The 17,512-nt window shown below is 29.5% G+C and overlaps 1 protein-coding gene across 2 annotated transcripts in view; it reads right to left on the bottom strand.

Moving 5' to 3' along the window:
- The window catches only part of LOC129913746 (sodium/hydrogen exchanger 9B1), an 82,767-nt gene that overhangs the window by 28,144 nt on the left and 37,111 nt on the right, over positions 1–17,512 (bottom strand). The window contains exons 1-2 of one of the 2 annotated variants that reach the window (XM_055992569.1): positions 7,812–8,009; positions 2,105–2,456 (exon numbers count right to left, since the gene is read on the bottom strand). In XM_055992569.1, the coding sequence (XP_055848544.1) occupies positions 2,105–2,456; positions 7,812–7,830 (371 nt within the window). In that variant the 5' untranslated portion in view covers positions 7,831–8,009. Of the gene's footprint in view, positions 1–2,104; positions 2,457–7,811; positions 8,010–17,512 lie in introns of those variants that run through there. The other variant, XM_055992567.1, reaches the window with a different exon arrangement.

Below are 17,512 nucleotides of genomic sequence, written 5' to 3'. Positions count from 1 at the left end.
TCAAAGTTAAAAAAAAATATAAAAACATTTCATATTTTTAAAAAATTTCTAATTCACTGAAACGTCATTATTTTCAAATTAGCAAGATATATTCTTGTAGGGGCTTAAACGTTCTACAAAAATTCCCTTGGAATCAAATTGATTGCTTTAAGCGTTTAGAAGATATTCGTATCCAAATCGCAATGCATACGGGTCATAAGAAAACTATTGAAATCAGTGAGCATTAGTTTGGATACGAATATCTTCTAAACGGTTAAAGCAATCAATTTGATTCCAAGGGAATTTTTGTAGAACGTTTAAGCCCCTACAAGAATATATCTTGCTAATTTGAAAATAATGACGTTTCAGTGAATTAGAAATTTTTTAAAAATATGAAATGTTTTTATATTTTTTTTTAACTTTGACCTCGAATATCTTTAGAATGGTTAGATTAATGAAAAAAGTTAACAAGACCTTTTTTGTGGAACAATCAACTTCCAACAAGAATATGTCTTGCGCATTTGATCATTATAATTTTTCAATTTGTTACAAAATTAAGAACAAAAAACGAATTTTTAAAGATTTTCTCGATTTTTGGACCTCAAATATCTATTCAACGGTTAGATAAACGAAAAAAGTGTATAAGGCCTTTTTTGTAGAGCGTTCAATTTCCTACAAGAATATGAAAAGAAATTTGCTAAAAAGTCAATTAATAAAAACATTATTTTTTTTTTAGTAGAAGCTTGATGTAAAAATGGAAAATTGCAAAGCGGAGGACCTTCCCATTAATATAAAGAGCTCATATTTGGTGTGTATATTCTAGAGGGGTCTAGCAATCGATTTTTCGGAGTACCAAATCAAAAAAAAAAATTTCGATTTTTTTGACCCACCCTAATGAAACTGATGCAGTCTTTGTTAAATCCTAGCAAGCCTGTTTTTAAACAAAATATGTTAAGAAAAAACTAAGAAAAAAAAAAATATAAAAAGGAAATTGAAAAAAAATTCATTTGATCATCAATAAATTCTTCAAAAAAAAAAGTCTTTTAAGAGCCAATTTTTCACTAGCCAGATAAATCCCATTCCCATATTCCTAGCAACAACAGTTTTTTTTTTTTCATATTGACATTTATTCTGCTAATAGCTACTTAAGTCTAACTGAAGCCAAAAATAAAGTTTTGAACAAAATAATTTATGGATTTTTAAAAAAATTTTGAAAATTTTTTTTGAAAAATAAAATTTTCGAAAACCGGACATTGTATTTTTTTGAAATTTTGTTTTTAGATGTTGATTAGTGATTTCTACAAAATGGCATACCAATTTTATTTTAAAACTTTTTTTCCAAAAAATTATTTATAAAAAATTAGTTTTTTAAAAAACGGCTCTAACGATTTTGAAATTTTTTTTTCTAAAAATGCACCCTAATATATCAAATAAAACTGCGTACTTGTTTTGGAGGGCAATTTGATTTCAGATTTTGTTTTATTAAAAAAAAAAAACGATTTTTTTGTTTTTTGCACCTATATACATATTATACATAGTACATACCTATACATTTCCTAAATTTGAATATAAAAAGTCTTAAATTTTAAGCAACTTGAACTCTAAGAGCAAGTTCGTGCGACCCAGTCGTGCATTTTATTTTTAATTATCGTCGAATTTCTTACAATTTTGATCATTTGGCCTTACATTAGGGTTCAATATTATTGTTGAAATAGTAAATGTATGGTCAAATAGCTAAAATTGTATGAAATTCGACGAATATTAAAAAAAATATATTTAATGCAGAAATTTTTTTATTTGCAATACATTTTTTTTTTAATGCAAATTTTTTTTTTTTTAATGTAGGTAAGTATTTTTCCTTTGCAATACATACGATTTGTTTTTTAGTGCAAATTTTTTCAAAGGCAACAAATATTTTTATCAACAGAAATTTTTTTATTTGCAATAAATATTTTTTTTTTAAATTTCAAATGCATTTTTTTCAGTTGATATTCTTACAACCTTGGATAAAGCTAATTAGATCAACGGAACTTCAATGCATTGCTTTGATATTTTCAGTTTTTTCTAAATTTAAAATATAATATGCTGGTGAAATTCACAATTGAATAGATATTCTTCTACTTACATCTTTGGTCCTTTGTACTCTTCGCGGTCCTGGTGATGGTTTTGCTGGATCTGAACTTGGTGATGATGATGGCTCTGCTGAAGATGGTGCGATGTTAAATTTAATGAAGGCGAAGTCAAAGACGCTGTTGTTCTGTCATTCGGATCGGTGAACTGCTTTCGGTTTTCATTATTGTTGTTGTTGTTGTTGGTAGTGTTCATTGTGGTTGGTTTTGTTGTTGTTGTTGTTGTTTTTTTTAGCACCTGATGGCCTCGAGTCTTCTTCTCAGAATCTAATTGGAAGCTCGACTTTTGATGCCGTTTCTGAGGATTGTATGTTGTCAGCTCAGTGTCGCTGCTACTGCTATTATTATCTGCAAAAGAGGTGACAACCCCCAAGATATATAGAATATAGAATGAATTCTGGGAAATGGTAAATTGTATATACATAGTTTAGTTGAGATCAAAATATATAGCAAACAGTGTCAATTTTTCAAATGACTTTTGGTCGACAACTAAAGTGAAATTGATAAACTCAAAGCGGATATTTGATGTTATGGATTGTTAGACGAAAGAGAAAAAAAAGAGACCGAATTAAGTCAGATACAGTCAATATCACACTGACACTTTGGTTGTTAGCACCTTAATTCAAAATGATTAAAATATTATTATAGAATGAAAATGTATATGATGTGTAGGTATGTCTAAGCTCTAAGGTGATAAGTGGTAAATGACGAAAAAGTATTTATTCAAATAATTGCAATATCTTCAACCATTGTTCTCAGTTGACATATTTCATATCTGTAAAGTATTCTCGGGTTGGTAATAAAAATATTAAAAACTTATAAGAAAGTGATATTATTTCATAAGACTTTGAAATTAATTCGTTTATTGTGAAAGTCAAATCATAAATCGATGAATGCTGCTTAGCACAATTTACAACTTAATTCAATAAAATTTTGATTCGCACCAAACGTCAACTTTTATTACTGACGTTTCAAGGAAGACGATTTTTTTTAACTAACTTTTTTTTATATTTTGAAAAAGCAGAAAAATAATTTTAAAAGATCATAGTAATATATTTTGTCAGCTATAGGCTTACGAAAAAAATCGGAAAAATGGACGATCTTTCATCTGCCGTAACTTTTGATCAACGGCGTATACAAGGGGGGGGGGGGGGGTTACGGGGTCATGACCCCCCCCCAAGAACTCAGAACTTAAAAAAGAGTTTGTTATGTGATACTGAAATCTCTTGCGTAAGATTATTTTCAAAATGTTGAAGTTTTAGAACATGCACGAAAATAAAAAGTAAAAAAAATTTTTGGTATTCAAACAAACTATTTTACCATATTATTTTGGGGATGTGGTCATATTTTTAGCGAACGCTATGCTGGATTAGGATTATTTTGATTCGTTCGATAATATTAGTTGAGCTGTGCTGTAGAGTTTTGTATGGAAACAAAATCCGGATAAGTATTATATTCAAAGCTTTTTAAAAGAAATTGAATCTGGTAGGTACACAAAAATAATATCTTAAGGGCAAGACACTGCTTACCAGCAAATAAAAGAAGCAGCCATATCTTCTATTTTTTTATATGATGAAGTGAATAAAATATGTTTTAAATAGGGAAGCTTTCTGTGGCCTTGCTGTGTGGAGGTCAATTCTGTTGATAAAATTCGTCATCGGCAAAATGTTAAAGAAGGATGTCATTTCTCAAATCATTTTAGTTTTTTGCAATGTTCCAGTTCAATACATTCGTCTGATAAAATTTGGTTAATTTTGTTTGCTTACAGAATATAACAGTATTTTGTACATACTAAATTTGCTAGATCTGTTGCATTTTTTGAAACAACTATGGATTTGTTAATCATAAATGGCCAGCCAATTATAGAAGCAATGTAAGCAACCTTATCTAAGGCAATTTAAATATTATTATTAAATATCACTTAGGGCTAATTTTTTGAATAGTTAGATAAACCTAAGTTAGAGCTTATTCCTAGGAATAAAAGTTTTTTTTTATAGTGACATTTATTCTTCTGATAGTCTATCTGACGATTGAAAAAGCAGGGCTTAATCTAATAAATACAACTTAATGTTTTTTATATTGTAAACCGCTGATTAATACCTGAAAACGGACGAATCATAAAATATCGCCAAAATTATTCTTTTTGTCTTTACTATTTTAATAGAGGTATTTTAAATTCCCATACAATTTTAAAACAAAATTTAAAAAAAAAATATATTTTCAAATGCAATTTTTTTTACAAAACTTTGCGATGCGTTTGCCTGAGGTTAGGAAGACTTTTAATTCAAAAGTTAAAAACTGTTATTAAGTAAAAACGATTTTTATTTTAACTTTCTGGGCTAGCGGAAAACAATGAACAGTTGTTTTAAGGCAAATTATTCAATCGAAGTACTCGTATAGTACATTTTATTTTTAGGAGAAGATAGCCTCAATTGGTCAAAATTAAAGCCTAGTACGCTGCTGATAAGAAACGAAAAATCCCATACAAAAATGAAACAACGAAATGGTAACCCGAAAATTTCGTTCAACTTTTCGTTCTGTAGTACGCTGTTCGGCACAACGAAATTGAAAGTCTAAACTTCTTTTTCGCACACAAACAATTGGCGGGGACATTCATTGTGTGTGGAAAAATGACATTTTGAGTTTTTTTGTTTGTTTTTGTTGTTCATTTTGTCATTGCATGTCTTTCTGCGATACGAGTTTGATTTTTTTTCATTTATGTTTGCAATTTTTGAGTATTTTTCGGTCCAGTTTTCGCAAGCATTTCGTTGTCCTCGGGGAGACAACGTTCTAGGCTTTAAGGCTTAACGCTAAACTTAAACGAATCTCATAACGTTTTTGTTTGGTTACTTTTAGAACTACATTCCGAACTTTTCGATTCGAAATGCAAGACGCACAAATTTTAATGTTTAATAATTCAAAAAGCCCATTTTCAGGTTTATGCCTGCTATCAAAACTTTTGAAAAAAAAAAAAAAATTGGCATGACCCCCCCCCAAGAAGCAAACCTGTATACGCCCCTGCTTTTGATATGGAACCTTGAACTAAGTACTTAAACATTTTGCATGAATCTAATTCAATGCATTGTTGTGTTATAAAAAATGCTCAACGAAATTTTGACAAGTTACCTTAAAAGTTAGCGTGTTCGATTCTTATTTCAAAATGCTACAACACTGTTGAGAATATTCCAAACAGACACAAAAATGTTTTTCTATAAAAAATCCGACTTTTTGAAGTGAAAACTTCTTTAGTATCGTAGTGATTTGAAACAAGATGAAACGAAAACGCGACACGACTTCAACTTGTTATAACTTTTTTGTTTTAATAGATAGATCAATGAAATTTGTACTGTAGATAGGTAATTAAATAAATTATAATTGTACAAAATTTCAATTAATTTCATATTCAAAATTCGGAGATAACGGTAAAAAGATATTCTTTTTCAACACACGTTATATCTTTTGATATAGTGGACATACAAATTTGATTTGACTTTACGCATGCTGATAACATAACCTTTTATTTGATATATCACACATAACGGTACGTGCTCTACCTGTGGAGATCTGTTGGCGATGATCAGCTATCAGTGTAGGAAGTACCGAAATCTCAGTCTGGAAATTCGACATGGTTGACTTTAAAAAATTCTAACTTCTCTTGTAGACATCTTTGAAATAAGATTTATTCATCATTATACAAGTTGAAACAATAAGCTTTCACATGGTATAAAATTTGTATAGGTTGTTAACCAAAAAATTTTAATTAATAGCATGAGAACATAAAAATAAATGTTTTTTTTTGCTTTTTTTATGAAATTTCATCGAGTTTGAAAAATTCTAGCTCTTTTTGTAGATGTCTCATAGACTTAATCGATATATTTATTTTGAGCTATTACAATAAGCTTTCAGATGGTGTAGGTTGTTATAGGTTGTTAGATAAGAAAATGGATTTAATAGCGTGAGAAGATAAAACTACGTGTTTTTTCGCTTTTCTTGATGGAAATTGATCGAGTTTAAAAAATTCTAGCTCTTTTTGTAGATGTCTCATAGACCTGATCGATATATGTATATATTTTGAGCTTGGAAAATAAGCTTTCAGATGGTATAAAATTTTTTATAGGTTGTTAGGGAAAAAATACATTTTTTGATGGAAATTGATCGAGTTCAAAAAATTCTAGCTCTTTTTGTAGATGTCTCATAGACCTGATCGATATATATATTTTATATATATTTTGACCTTAGAGAATAAGCTTTCAGATGATATAAAATTTATATAGGTTGTCATATAAAAAACATGGATTTGAAGGTGATAGAATAAAAATAGGTAGATTTTTTTCAATTTTTTTCTTTTGCAAAAAAAATGATTTTTTCAGGTTTCACTTCTACCACGTGTGAATTGCACACATGATTTTTTAACCATGAGTGTTCTGCTAAACGAAAAAAAATATTGGATTGCAATTTGCACAAAAATGAAAATATTGTGGTACTTTTTACTGAGAAAGAGTAAATTAATCAAATTAAACAAAACAAAAATAAATTGGGCTTTGTTTTGTGACATTGGTTCATCAAAACAAAATTAAACTTTTTGGGGGAGGAAAACTCAACTCCAGACTTCTTGAAAACATTGAAATGATATGGAATTTTGCAAAAAGTTGCACAAAGTCTTGCACAAACGGTTCTAAGTAATGCACACCAAACTTAAAAAAAAAAAAAAGTTTTGATTTAAATAAATTCAGTTCGGTTTTGTAGGTATATAATCTATATTTTTACTTGTAAGTATTGGTTTCGTGTCGAAAAAAAATTTGAGGTTTTAATCAAAACCAACATTTCGATGGTGGAGAATTCCGAAAAAGTCTCCCAATTCCGTCCATGGCGTGTTTCTGAGCGTCTGTGCGTCCATCTGAACACATTAGTACAGCTTAAACATGTGGACGGATTTTTTTCAAATTTAGTACCTACAGGCAGATGATTTTTTATAGAATTCTGAAAGTAGTTTTTTTTGTGTTTTTTTTTTATATCTCACTTAAAAAGTATACCTCCCATACAAATTTTTCAAGTTATACCACAGAACTCGAAAACGAGTCTAACGATTTTGTAAAAAAAAAACTTTGCAGACTTAATATTCAAAGCAATTGCAATAAAACCGCATTTTCAATTTTACTCAAAAAAGTCAAATAAATAATAAAAAAAAAATATTTCATTTAACAAAATTTTGCCCTAAATGCCGGCTCTTTCCCAACATCAACAAAATTTCTTTAATATTTATATAGAGGCATCTCTTTAAATCTGCAAGTAAACTAACATAAATGTGTTTTGAACTATAAGAGCAAGTAAGTGCGACACAGTTGTGCATTTTATTTTATTTTTGGCAAAAACGAGTTATTATTCGAGTTTTCTTTTTTCAAAATTTAAATGGTTTTAAAATTTATTTTTATAGGCAAAATAACATTAATTTGGCACTTTATTATACCCTTATTTAATTTATGATCCATTTTTAATATTGTTTTTTGTCGATACAAAAATTGGAAGTAAGCATTTTGAAATGCACACAACCTCTTTCTTCATTCCGCGTTTAAGTTATAATTTTGAAAACTCATCAATACAATTTAATTCAAAAATTTCATTCCAATAGAATTATAAAAATCGATCAATATGTTGTTTATGTTTTTTTAACATGCAATACAAGAATAGTCTTATGATACTCACTAACCAAAATCCAAAACATTCAATTGATCTATAATTTCTTAAAAAATAAAAATAAACGAAACTTTTCAAAGCTTAACTTCTATGATCGACCCAATACACTTTGATCATATAAATTTAAATATTTCATCATTGAAAAAACATCAATGAACTCAAATGATTTAAGCTATCAAAACAATCATAAATCCACAAAACACAAAAAAAAAAAAACAACACCGATCCCGCCAAACTTGAATCTTTAACTAAGAATATTCGCATCTCAATTGGTGTTTTGAATTTGCTAAGCATTTTTAATCTCATTCTCAAAATCTGAATGTAAACATACCGTCTGCCGCTAATGTCATGCGCTTTTGTCACTTTTACTTATTTGTAAAAACACAGAAAAAAAAAATGTCTGATCGCGATGCTTAGGTTTTATTAATAACACAAACAAGCAAACACAATCAATAAATAAATTAAACAAAACAGAGAGAGGGAGAGCGAGAACAGCATCACAAAAAAGAGTTGTATACTTTTTTTTTGTTATCTTGAACAATAATTATAAAATTTTATTATTTTCTGACTCACATGCCACCCCATGGCACATGTTGCTAAATTTATTGGAGCAACTTCATTCATGGTCACGAAGGTAAGCCTAGGGTAGATGGAAAAGCCAAATATTTTATTCCCAAATTGTGCATTCGTTTGGATTTAAAAACAAATCAGTGTGCAAAATTCGTAGTATTTCAATTTTTATGTCTACTTTTTTTATATGATTTGTTGAATAAAATATTGAATCTGTTATTCAGGTACAATTAGACTGAAAACAAAATTTTTAAAAATAAAATAATAATAACTTTTCCCTTTTATTTTTGTTCAAAAGAGTTAAACATCCGAAAAGGCTTTGAATGTTTGTATTGATAATGAATAATGTTATAAAAATAAACATTGACATTAAACATTTGTCTGGCTACAAATGATTTTTTTTTATTTTGTTTTGTCAATAAAAACACGCAGAATGAAAATTTAATTATCTGTTCATTATCAGTTTTATTTGTGATTCAAGTTTGCATAGATATTTTTATACTTGCATACTTTCCTATATAAATTATTACCTTTTCCCATGAATTCTATTCATGACAAAATGTTTGTTAACTCAAATTTCAATCATAGAGCATAGAAGAAAATTCTTCGAAATTTTTGAGCTTTGAAGTGATTTATCTATATAATACAGTAAAATAAGGAGAAAAAAGGGGTAAATCTCGGAATGAATGTTAGTAGAAATTTTTTTTGCTCAATATTTTCCTTTTGCCATTCTATAACATATCTCAAAAGTCTAGAAAAATCTCATGTCCGCTTGTCGCGATTTCAAGGTCAAATCGCAAAATGGAGATTTTCAAAATTAGCAAAAATAGGCTATGGTATTATATACACATATGATACATGATTTCAAGGTATTTTTTAATGCTGATTCCAAAAAATCTAAAATCAAGACAATCTGACGTCTCTGGAAAAAGTTATACCTGTTTTTCATCTGTCAACTCATATTATTATAAAAGTTGCAAACTTACTGCCGAAAAACCCTTAAAAGTTATGGTAGATGGACCAAATTTAGCATGAAGATTTTAGAATCCATCATTATTAAAAATCAAAACAATCCCTTACAAAAAATATATATAGGTACCTACGAAATAATGGTATTTTTTGATGGAGGGGCAAATTTTAGGATATGCACTAAAGAAGATTCTTGTTCATCTTAGGAATAAGTGCAAATAGGCTAGTTTTTTCATTTTAATCTTTGTTTGGATATTCTTTAACCACCCTCAAAAATCTAAAAAAATCTCATGTCCGCAAGTCCTAATTTTCTTGGTTTGAAAATAAGGTGCAGATTTTAAAAAATTGGAAAACTACACTTCAGATATTTGTGTCAGATCAACATGAATAAGGTGCATTACTTTTCAGGGATGGTCAGGTTGACTTGTTTGTGAGTTTTGTTGGAATTAGTGTTAAAAAATACCTTTAAATCATGTCGCTTATGTTGGTATACATATAAAAATTTAAACTTTTCTTATTAATTAACAATAGCCTATTTTTGCTAATTTTGAAAATCTCCATTTCGCGATATGACCTTGAAATCGCGACAAGCGGACATGAGATTTTTCTAGACTTTTGAGATATGTTATAGAATGGCAAAAGGAAGATATTGAGCAAAAAAAATTTCTACTAACATTCATTCCGAGGTTAAACCCTTATTTAACTGGATTAATATTGAGTAATTTTTATTACGAATTATAGTAAAATTAAATAAACTGCACAACTTTGCGTTATTTATGTACATGAAATCATAGATCCCCCCCCCCCCCCCCCCCCCCCCCCTATTTAATTGTTTTGAATGTCTGTGAATTTCTCAACAAAAGTAGAATGGTTGAATTATTTAGTCTGCGATTAAATTGTTCCTTATTTTTTTTACTTAAAAAGAGGGTCACTATGGTGTAGGAGTAACTTTTTTTTTTAATGGACAAATCATAACGATCCATGTTTCTTGGGCAATTTATGTTTCAGTTTAACGTTTTAAGACCATTTTCTGATCTATGAAAAGGTTTTATTGCACATGCAAAGTTTTACGTAAGGAATGCAAAACCAACCAGAATGTGTAGAAAATACTGTCAAATGCGCAGAAGTCATAACAGACAATATTATTAATTATTTAAGCTAGCTTACAGCCAAAAAGGACACTTAAAACCATTTTTTCTAGAGTATTTTGACTAAAGGGACTCGGAAAACACATTCAAAAAAATTAATATAAAAACTTTTTTAAATATGATTTTTCAAAGTCTTTTGTCGTTGTTTTTCCAAGCATACTTAGTATTCGGGGTATATCTTGAATAATATATGACCAATCTGAACACAATAAACATTTTGAATCAAATAAATTACTATGTATTTGGGACATAAAAACGTAAGTTTTCACCAAATTTCGTAGAAAAAAACATTTTTTTGAAAAAGATAAAAATAAAAAACCATCAAAAACTCGGTTTTTTTAATTTTTCACATAAATTTTGAGGTTATGTGAAAAAATTGTCAAGACGTAAGTTGTAGATCTTTTTATTACCTACAACTTTGCCTTACAACTAGTAGTTCTGACGGAAATCGAGATATACCATTTTTTGCCATGAAAAACTCAACCCACCTACTTCCCGAACTCGGCTCACCCGTAATTATTATTATTTTTCCTTTCATTTTTATCATATTCACCTCCTTTACCAATGGGTTTCAACCAGAGACCAGAAATAACAGTCAACCTTTATTTTTAATCGGTTTCTCTCTGAGAGTTACCACATTACTTTAAATAGTTTCGGTTAAGGTTTGAGATTTATTTTAAAAAATCAAAAATAAAGGTTATCGGTTGAGATTTATTTTGTATTTTTGTAAATATCTCTCAATGGTTGAGATTTTTACAAAAAAATTAATGGAAAAGGTCAACCTTTAACCGTTTTCGCTGAAAATATATCAAAAATGGTCAATTCAAAGGAAAATTTCGAATATGTCAAGAATGTCTTTATATTGCAAAAATAAATATGAAAAGGATGTTTTTTCTAAATCTATGTATTAAATAATGTATGAAATAAATAGACTCTCAAAGTTCTTTAGACCCAAGTTTATATCTCTTTTCGTTTAGAGTAAAATCTAAAGACGAAAATGTGTTTTCCACTGTGATTTGAGTCGCTGGGACGACAAGCACAACCAATGCAATTTCGAATATTTCAGGAGAAAGATGTTCTAATATCCGCCCAACTTCAAACGGCTATATCTTGGAATTTTGAATGCCAAAAGGTAGCGGGGACTCTAACCTACATTTGGGTACAACTCCCATCCCTGTAGGTGCACGCGTTCTCAAACCAGGAAAAGTTAAAGGTAAAAAAAAGTTAAGCCCGATTCTGAAAAAATAGGCATGATGTGTCGGTTTAGCATGGAAGATGATTTTTTAAAAATCTGACAATGTGCAAAGCGTAGGCCCATGACACAAGCTATCATTTGGCATCACTCTCAAAAATTGCTCTCAAGCGGTTTAAGTTCCAGGAGCGTTTAAAGATTCGGGGATTTCTCGAAAAAAAAATTTTCCCCAACTTTCAAACGCGATTTTCTCAGAATTTTGAAAAAAAAAATCCAAAACCCGATTATACCTCTATCGGGTAACTGAGAATATAAGCTTTCATATGGCAGCACTCCCATGTCTCTAGGAATTGATACATTTGCAGATGAGATTTATTTTTTTCTCTCAGCGATAAATCTCACAGGTTGACCGAAACATAAAAAAATACAAAATAAAGGCTTCTCTCAGACCTTGACCGAAATTTTTCTTTTTTTTAAATAAAGGTTATTTTATGACCTTTATTGAAAATGGCGACAAATAAGAGTTATTAAGGAACCTTTCAAAAGGTTGAGATTTATTTCTGATCTCTGGTTTCATTCTAATATGATTTTTTTTTTTGTTTCAAAAATTATCGACCCTGGGCTATAAGGAACAGCGGATTTTAATTTCTTATAATTTTTTGTAACTTAGTTACAAAGTTAGTTAAAATACATTTTGCTCTTACAATATGTACCAAAAGGGTTGGGTTCGATATCCCGCTTTTTATATTCCCGTTTTTTAAAATCCCGCTTTTAAAATCCCGTTTTTCATTATCCCGCTTTTTATAACCCAGCTTTTTAAAATCCCGATTTTTATAATCCCGTTTTTTATTATTGAGAAATGAGAGATTTTTCTAAACGCATTTAATTAAAACCTTAACAAAAAATATAATATATACAAAAAATAAAAAAAAGTAAGGAATGTTTAATTAACAAACTAATATTTACTTTAAACTTTTAAAGGAACAATGAAATCGTGATAATCCCATAGATTAATAATAACTTAAAATGATCACAACACCTTAAATTAAGTACACACTACATAATCAAAAGAAATTTCATTTAAATATATTTCAACTTATATTTGGATGCATTTTAACAATTTTGATATTTAAATAAATGAAATTTCTTTTACTTGTGAACTCAATTTAAGGCTTTAATCATTTTATGTTTTTATAAAAGAAATACCGTTTTCAGAATGTATTGAAGGTACATATTGTGTGATATTTACAACTCAAAAATTCAGTTTTACTAATTTTTTGTCTATTTCTCATGATTTTCTTAATTGTGAATTAAGCATGTATTTTGTAAAAAAAATCGGGATTTTCGGGATTTGACGGGATTTTAAAATTCGGGATTTTAGAAAACGGGATTTAAAAAAGCGGTATTTTAGTAAACGGGATTTTGAAACTTTTTTTCGGGATTTTCGAAAAACGGGATTTTAAAAAGCGGGATTCCGATACGCTCCCGTACCAAAAAAGGTCAAACTGTGGAAGCAATGCATTAAGGGTTATTTAAGGGTTTTCCGAGAATCAATAAAAACAAAATCCCCTAATTCCTTCAGATTTTTATTTTGATGCTAGATGGCACTTAAAAAATAATCATAACATTATTTTGACGGAAAACCGTGAATAATTTTTTTTTGGTGGCGATCAGGTCATAAAGAGGGTTAGTATTTGTTTTTCCGATACTTAAGTAATCGATATGTGTAAGTATCTCATTTTGACGACGAAGGCGACACGCCCTGCGCAACGCCTTTGGTATCTCTGATTTACGAACTTCTGTACTGCCCGCACTAGGGCTGTAAAAGTAACGACAAAATGAGTACCCGCATGTATACGTTACTTTTGGTTCTAGTACCCGCATCAACGATATCGTTACTCGTTACTTTCGTTACCTTAGGTATATTTCGTATGTTTCGCATGTTTCGCATGTTTCGTATGTTTCGTATATTTCGTATATTTCGTATGTTTCGTATATTTCGTATATTTCCTACATTTGGTATTTTTGTTGTGTCTCACGATTTACGTTAAGAACTTATTATTTTGGTTGTTTTTTTTTTTTTTTTTTTAATATATATTAAAAGTAAAAACGACATTAAAAATTTAATAATGCAAGATTTTGAATGACAAGAAATCTTTTTTAAAATGGTATACAAATATTCTCTAGCTCAACTAGCTTAGCAAAGAGTAAAGTTTTCAAGAATCTGCTTTCAATATCAGATTTTCGATGTACCTACAAGTAATTTTTTTTTTTAAGATATGAATGTGCCGATGAATATAGTTTTTACCAGAAATAGTTAAATAGAATCATAACTAAATATTCATAACTGACATAATTGAAAACCAAACAATTCAAGATTCAAATAAGAATACAGGAATATAATTGTGGAAGCGATATTAAAAATGGCGATCGTAAATAAAAATAAAAAGTCCAAATTGAAACACAAAAATCGAAGTAATTTTTCTCTTCTTCTCTAGTTTTACATACTACATATGTACATATGTATATAGATAGGTAAATACAAAAATATTTCTTAATTTATATCCATTGTTCAACGATTAAACACACGTTCATGTTTCGTTTCCTCCCGGTCCAAACTTAAAAATTGTCATTGCAGCCAACCTAAAATAAAAAACCATTCAATCACTTCATTCAGTCACATTCATTCCCTATTCTCATTCAAAGTTGTCGTCACTCATGTCAGACACCACATCACCACACACAAGCAAGAAAGTAGTACCTACTTGAAATCAAAAGAAAAAAAAACAAAAACTTAAAACCACGAATAAAACCAAAATTGTAATTATTTGTTTGAATCAAACTAAAGAATAAAATAAATTAAACAAATCAAACAAAGGAAAAAAAAAATTCTTTTTATTAATTACAAAAGGAGAAAACAGAATACAAGTACGGCTACGCCCAAACAGATGCAGTGTACCATTTTTTTTGTTTCACATTTGGTATACCTATTCAAATTGGTATTCTAATTGGAATGTATCTACACTTCACTCAAACACACTTTCACATATCTCACTCCCACATGTCCATAAAAAACAGGTACGAAAGAGAAAGAAACATAATTCTTATTTACCCCTTTTGATATACATACACAAAAACAGAACAACAAAATCGTAAAATACATAAATGATGATACCGAACCGATACGAGATGCGAAACAATGCGCACACGACAAATGCAGTGTACCATTTTGTTTTCGTTTCGCATTTCGTATATCCAATCCAAATATTGGTATTGGAATTGGAGTATCGTCGTTACTCGTATGTTCCGTATTTTTCGTATGTTTCGCACGTTTCGAAATTATTTGGGCAGTAACGTTTCGTTACTCGTTACTGAAGTGAATACCCGCATTTAAGTAACGAATACATACGGTTTCCTACAGCTCTAGCCCGCACGGTTTTTCATCTGAATCTGCATCATCAAATCCAAATTTTATATTTTTAGATCGTATAGGAAAATGGGAAAAATATTGAAGTATCGATATTTTTCAATTCTCGAACGATATTTAACAAACTAATAGACGATAATATCATCGTTAATCTGATTGTTTTGATGAATTTTTTAATCGATAGCTATGATCGAACCTTACAACTTTCAATTTTTAGTTTAGAATCTATCAAAAGTGTACTTAGACCCAATTTATTCACAATCCATTAAATTTAAAGTCACCATTTAAAAAGGGAAATTTTACAATTTGTATGCCATTTGACAGATTTCCAATTTTTAATGGCGACTTTAAATAATAATGGAGAGTGGATAAATTGGGCCTCAGTGACTTTTTGCAATAACCCGACGTTACATTCGAACATTGATCTGGAATTACTTACCAGTTAATACGTCGTAAAAACTCGATTTCTACCCCAAAATATTGTCCTTCCGACGATTTAGGACTGGTCTGTCAGGTATTTGATCATAAAACGGGGATAAAACATCTATCATGTATTAACCAAAAAACAACAACCTTTTTCTGAAAATACTAATTAATAACTAACTAAGCATGTTTTTTTTTTTTAATTTAAAATTTTGTATATTGCTTCTAAGTTTCATATAGGTAATATGATATAAAATTTGTTTACAAAAATATTTTTTAATAATGTAATTTAATCAAAACATTACCTTTTTTTTATTGTTTTCAATTTTAACGTTGTTCCCTCGAGATTTATTATTACTTCTATGTTGTTGTATATTATGTTGTGTAATAAAAGTAACATATAACGGGGTTTGTTTCATACAATAAATCAGAGACCAAAAACAGCAAAACAAACCGGCGAAAAAGTCCTCATTCCTCTCTCTTTCTCTCATATTTCGTGAAAATTTGTTGAAAATTCAAAAACCTATTTCAAAATACTGCAGACAGTGAAAAAGTTAAGGTGGGGGTTAGGGGGAAAAGTGAACAACATACACTCAACTCATGCAGAATCCTCCTCTTCAATAAAAACGGAAGCAAAGGTGGTGCGCCCGAACTTAACTAATGGCGTGCAATGGATGACCTGCACTGATAGCAGCAACAACCAAAACACATGAGGAGCAGCACTAAATTGAAATACTATCCAACTTTCAGCTTTCAGGTGATATAAATTATTAACAAAAATATTTCAAGTTTTTGTGGTGGAGAGTAGAGGGAGAGGGGGAGGGGGAACTCCATAAAAAGTTATTCCATAGTTTGTATGTTGTAGATAGATATACAAAGTACATTGACGGATTTTGTTAAAAAAGTCGGTATTAGGGAGATGGGGACCAAGGGCTTAACAACATCTCAAAAACTGGGGGAACATTTTCCAAAAATTCGTTTCTGACATATTTTGACAGTGCAACTGATGATTTTTAGTAAATTTCTTCGATGTTTTAGAAGTTCATGTTAAATCAAACAGTAAATCTGATTGTTTTTACCATTAGGGCGGCCAACTCACAAAATCCATCACCTGCGAAGGACCTATACCTGGCAAACAGTATAGGAAACGGAACTTTATCATAAAAGTAAGCATAGGTAAGGAACAACATAAAAGAGTAGGTTTATGTATTTAGACAAGATGCAGGACTTCAGGAAGAGAAAAACTTTTCAAAAAGCAAGAAAACGAGATAAAATTTTCTTCTTCGTTTCGTTTGTGTATACAACAAAAAAAAAACCTCCCAAAAACTTACGTGTGAGTATAAATATACCTGTGTTGAATTTTGCGGTAGTCTGGTCATATATATTAAATAAAAAAAGAAAATAACTTGAAGAAGTTCTTATTTACTTTTCAGTGTCGTAAGTTAGATGTGCAATGAGCTATGATACTATAAGGTGAGTAGTGGTCCAAAAATTTGTTGAAGTTAATTTGCTCCAAAGGGCAAAAGTTATGCTACCCAATAAACTTGTATTTTGCAAGATGTACTACCATACTACTTGTTATATGTGTGTGGATGATTTTTTTTTGTTTGTATTTTTTGAAGTGTACCTGTTAGAGATAAAGTTTTTTTTTCGGGTTTTTGGTAACTAATAATTTAGATAGGTAAATCTTGATGCAAGAAAAAGTTGAGTAGATTTTTTTTTTTTGCATTTTTTCTTGCAACCACTTATGAAAAGTATTTAAATTGACTCGGAGGAATTATTTAATAGATTAATAATTTCAATTGATCTATGAATATTAAAATTTAAGAAGGAGTATTGTAACAGTTTAAAGAAATTACCTACAATATTTCAATTTTTCAGAAGTTTAAAATTCTCTAGGCAGGTATAGAGCAAGTTTAGGATTTGGAGAAAAATCGAACTCGAGATAACAAAACATTGCGATGATGGAGAATGCCAAAAA

This window comes from Episyrphus balteatus, chromosome 3, assembly GCF_945859705.1.
Source record: "Episyrphus balteatus chromosome 3, idEpiBalt1.1, whole genome shotgun sequence".
In the NCBI taxonomy this organism is placed as follows: domain Eukaryota; kingdom Metazoa; phylum Arthropoda; class Insecta; order Diptera; family Syrphidae; genus Episyrphus; species Episyrphus balteatus.
Note: the sequence above shows the minus strand (reverse complement) of the source record. Positions and strands in the feature narration are given on the sequence as shown.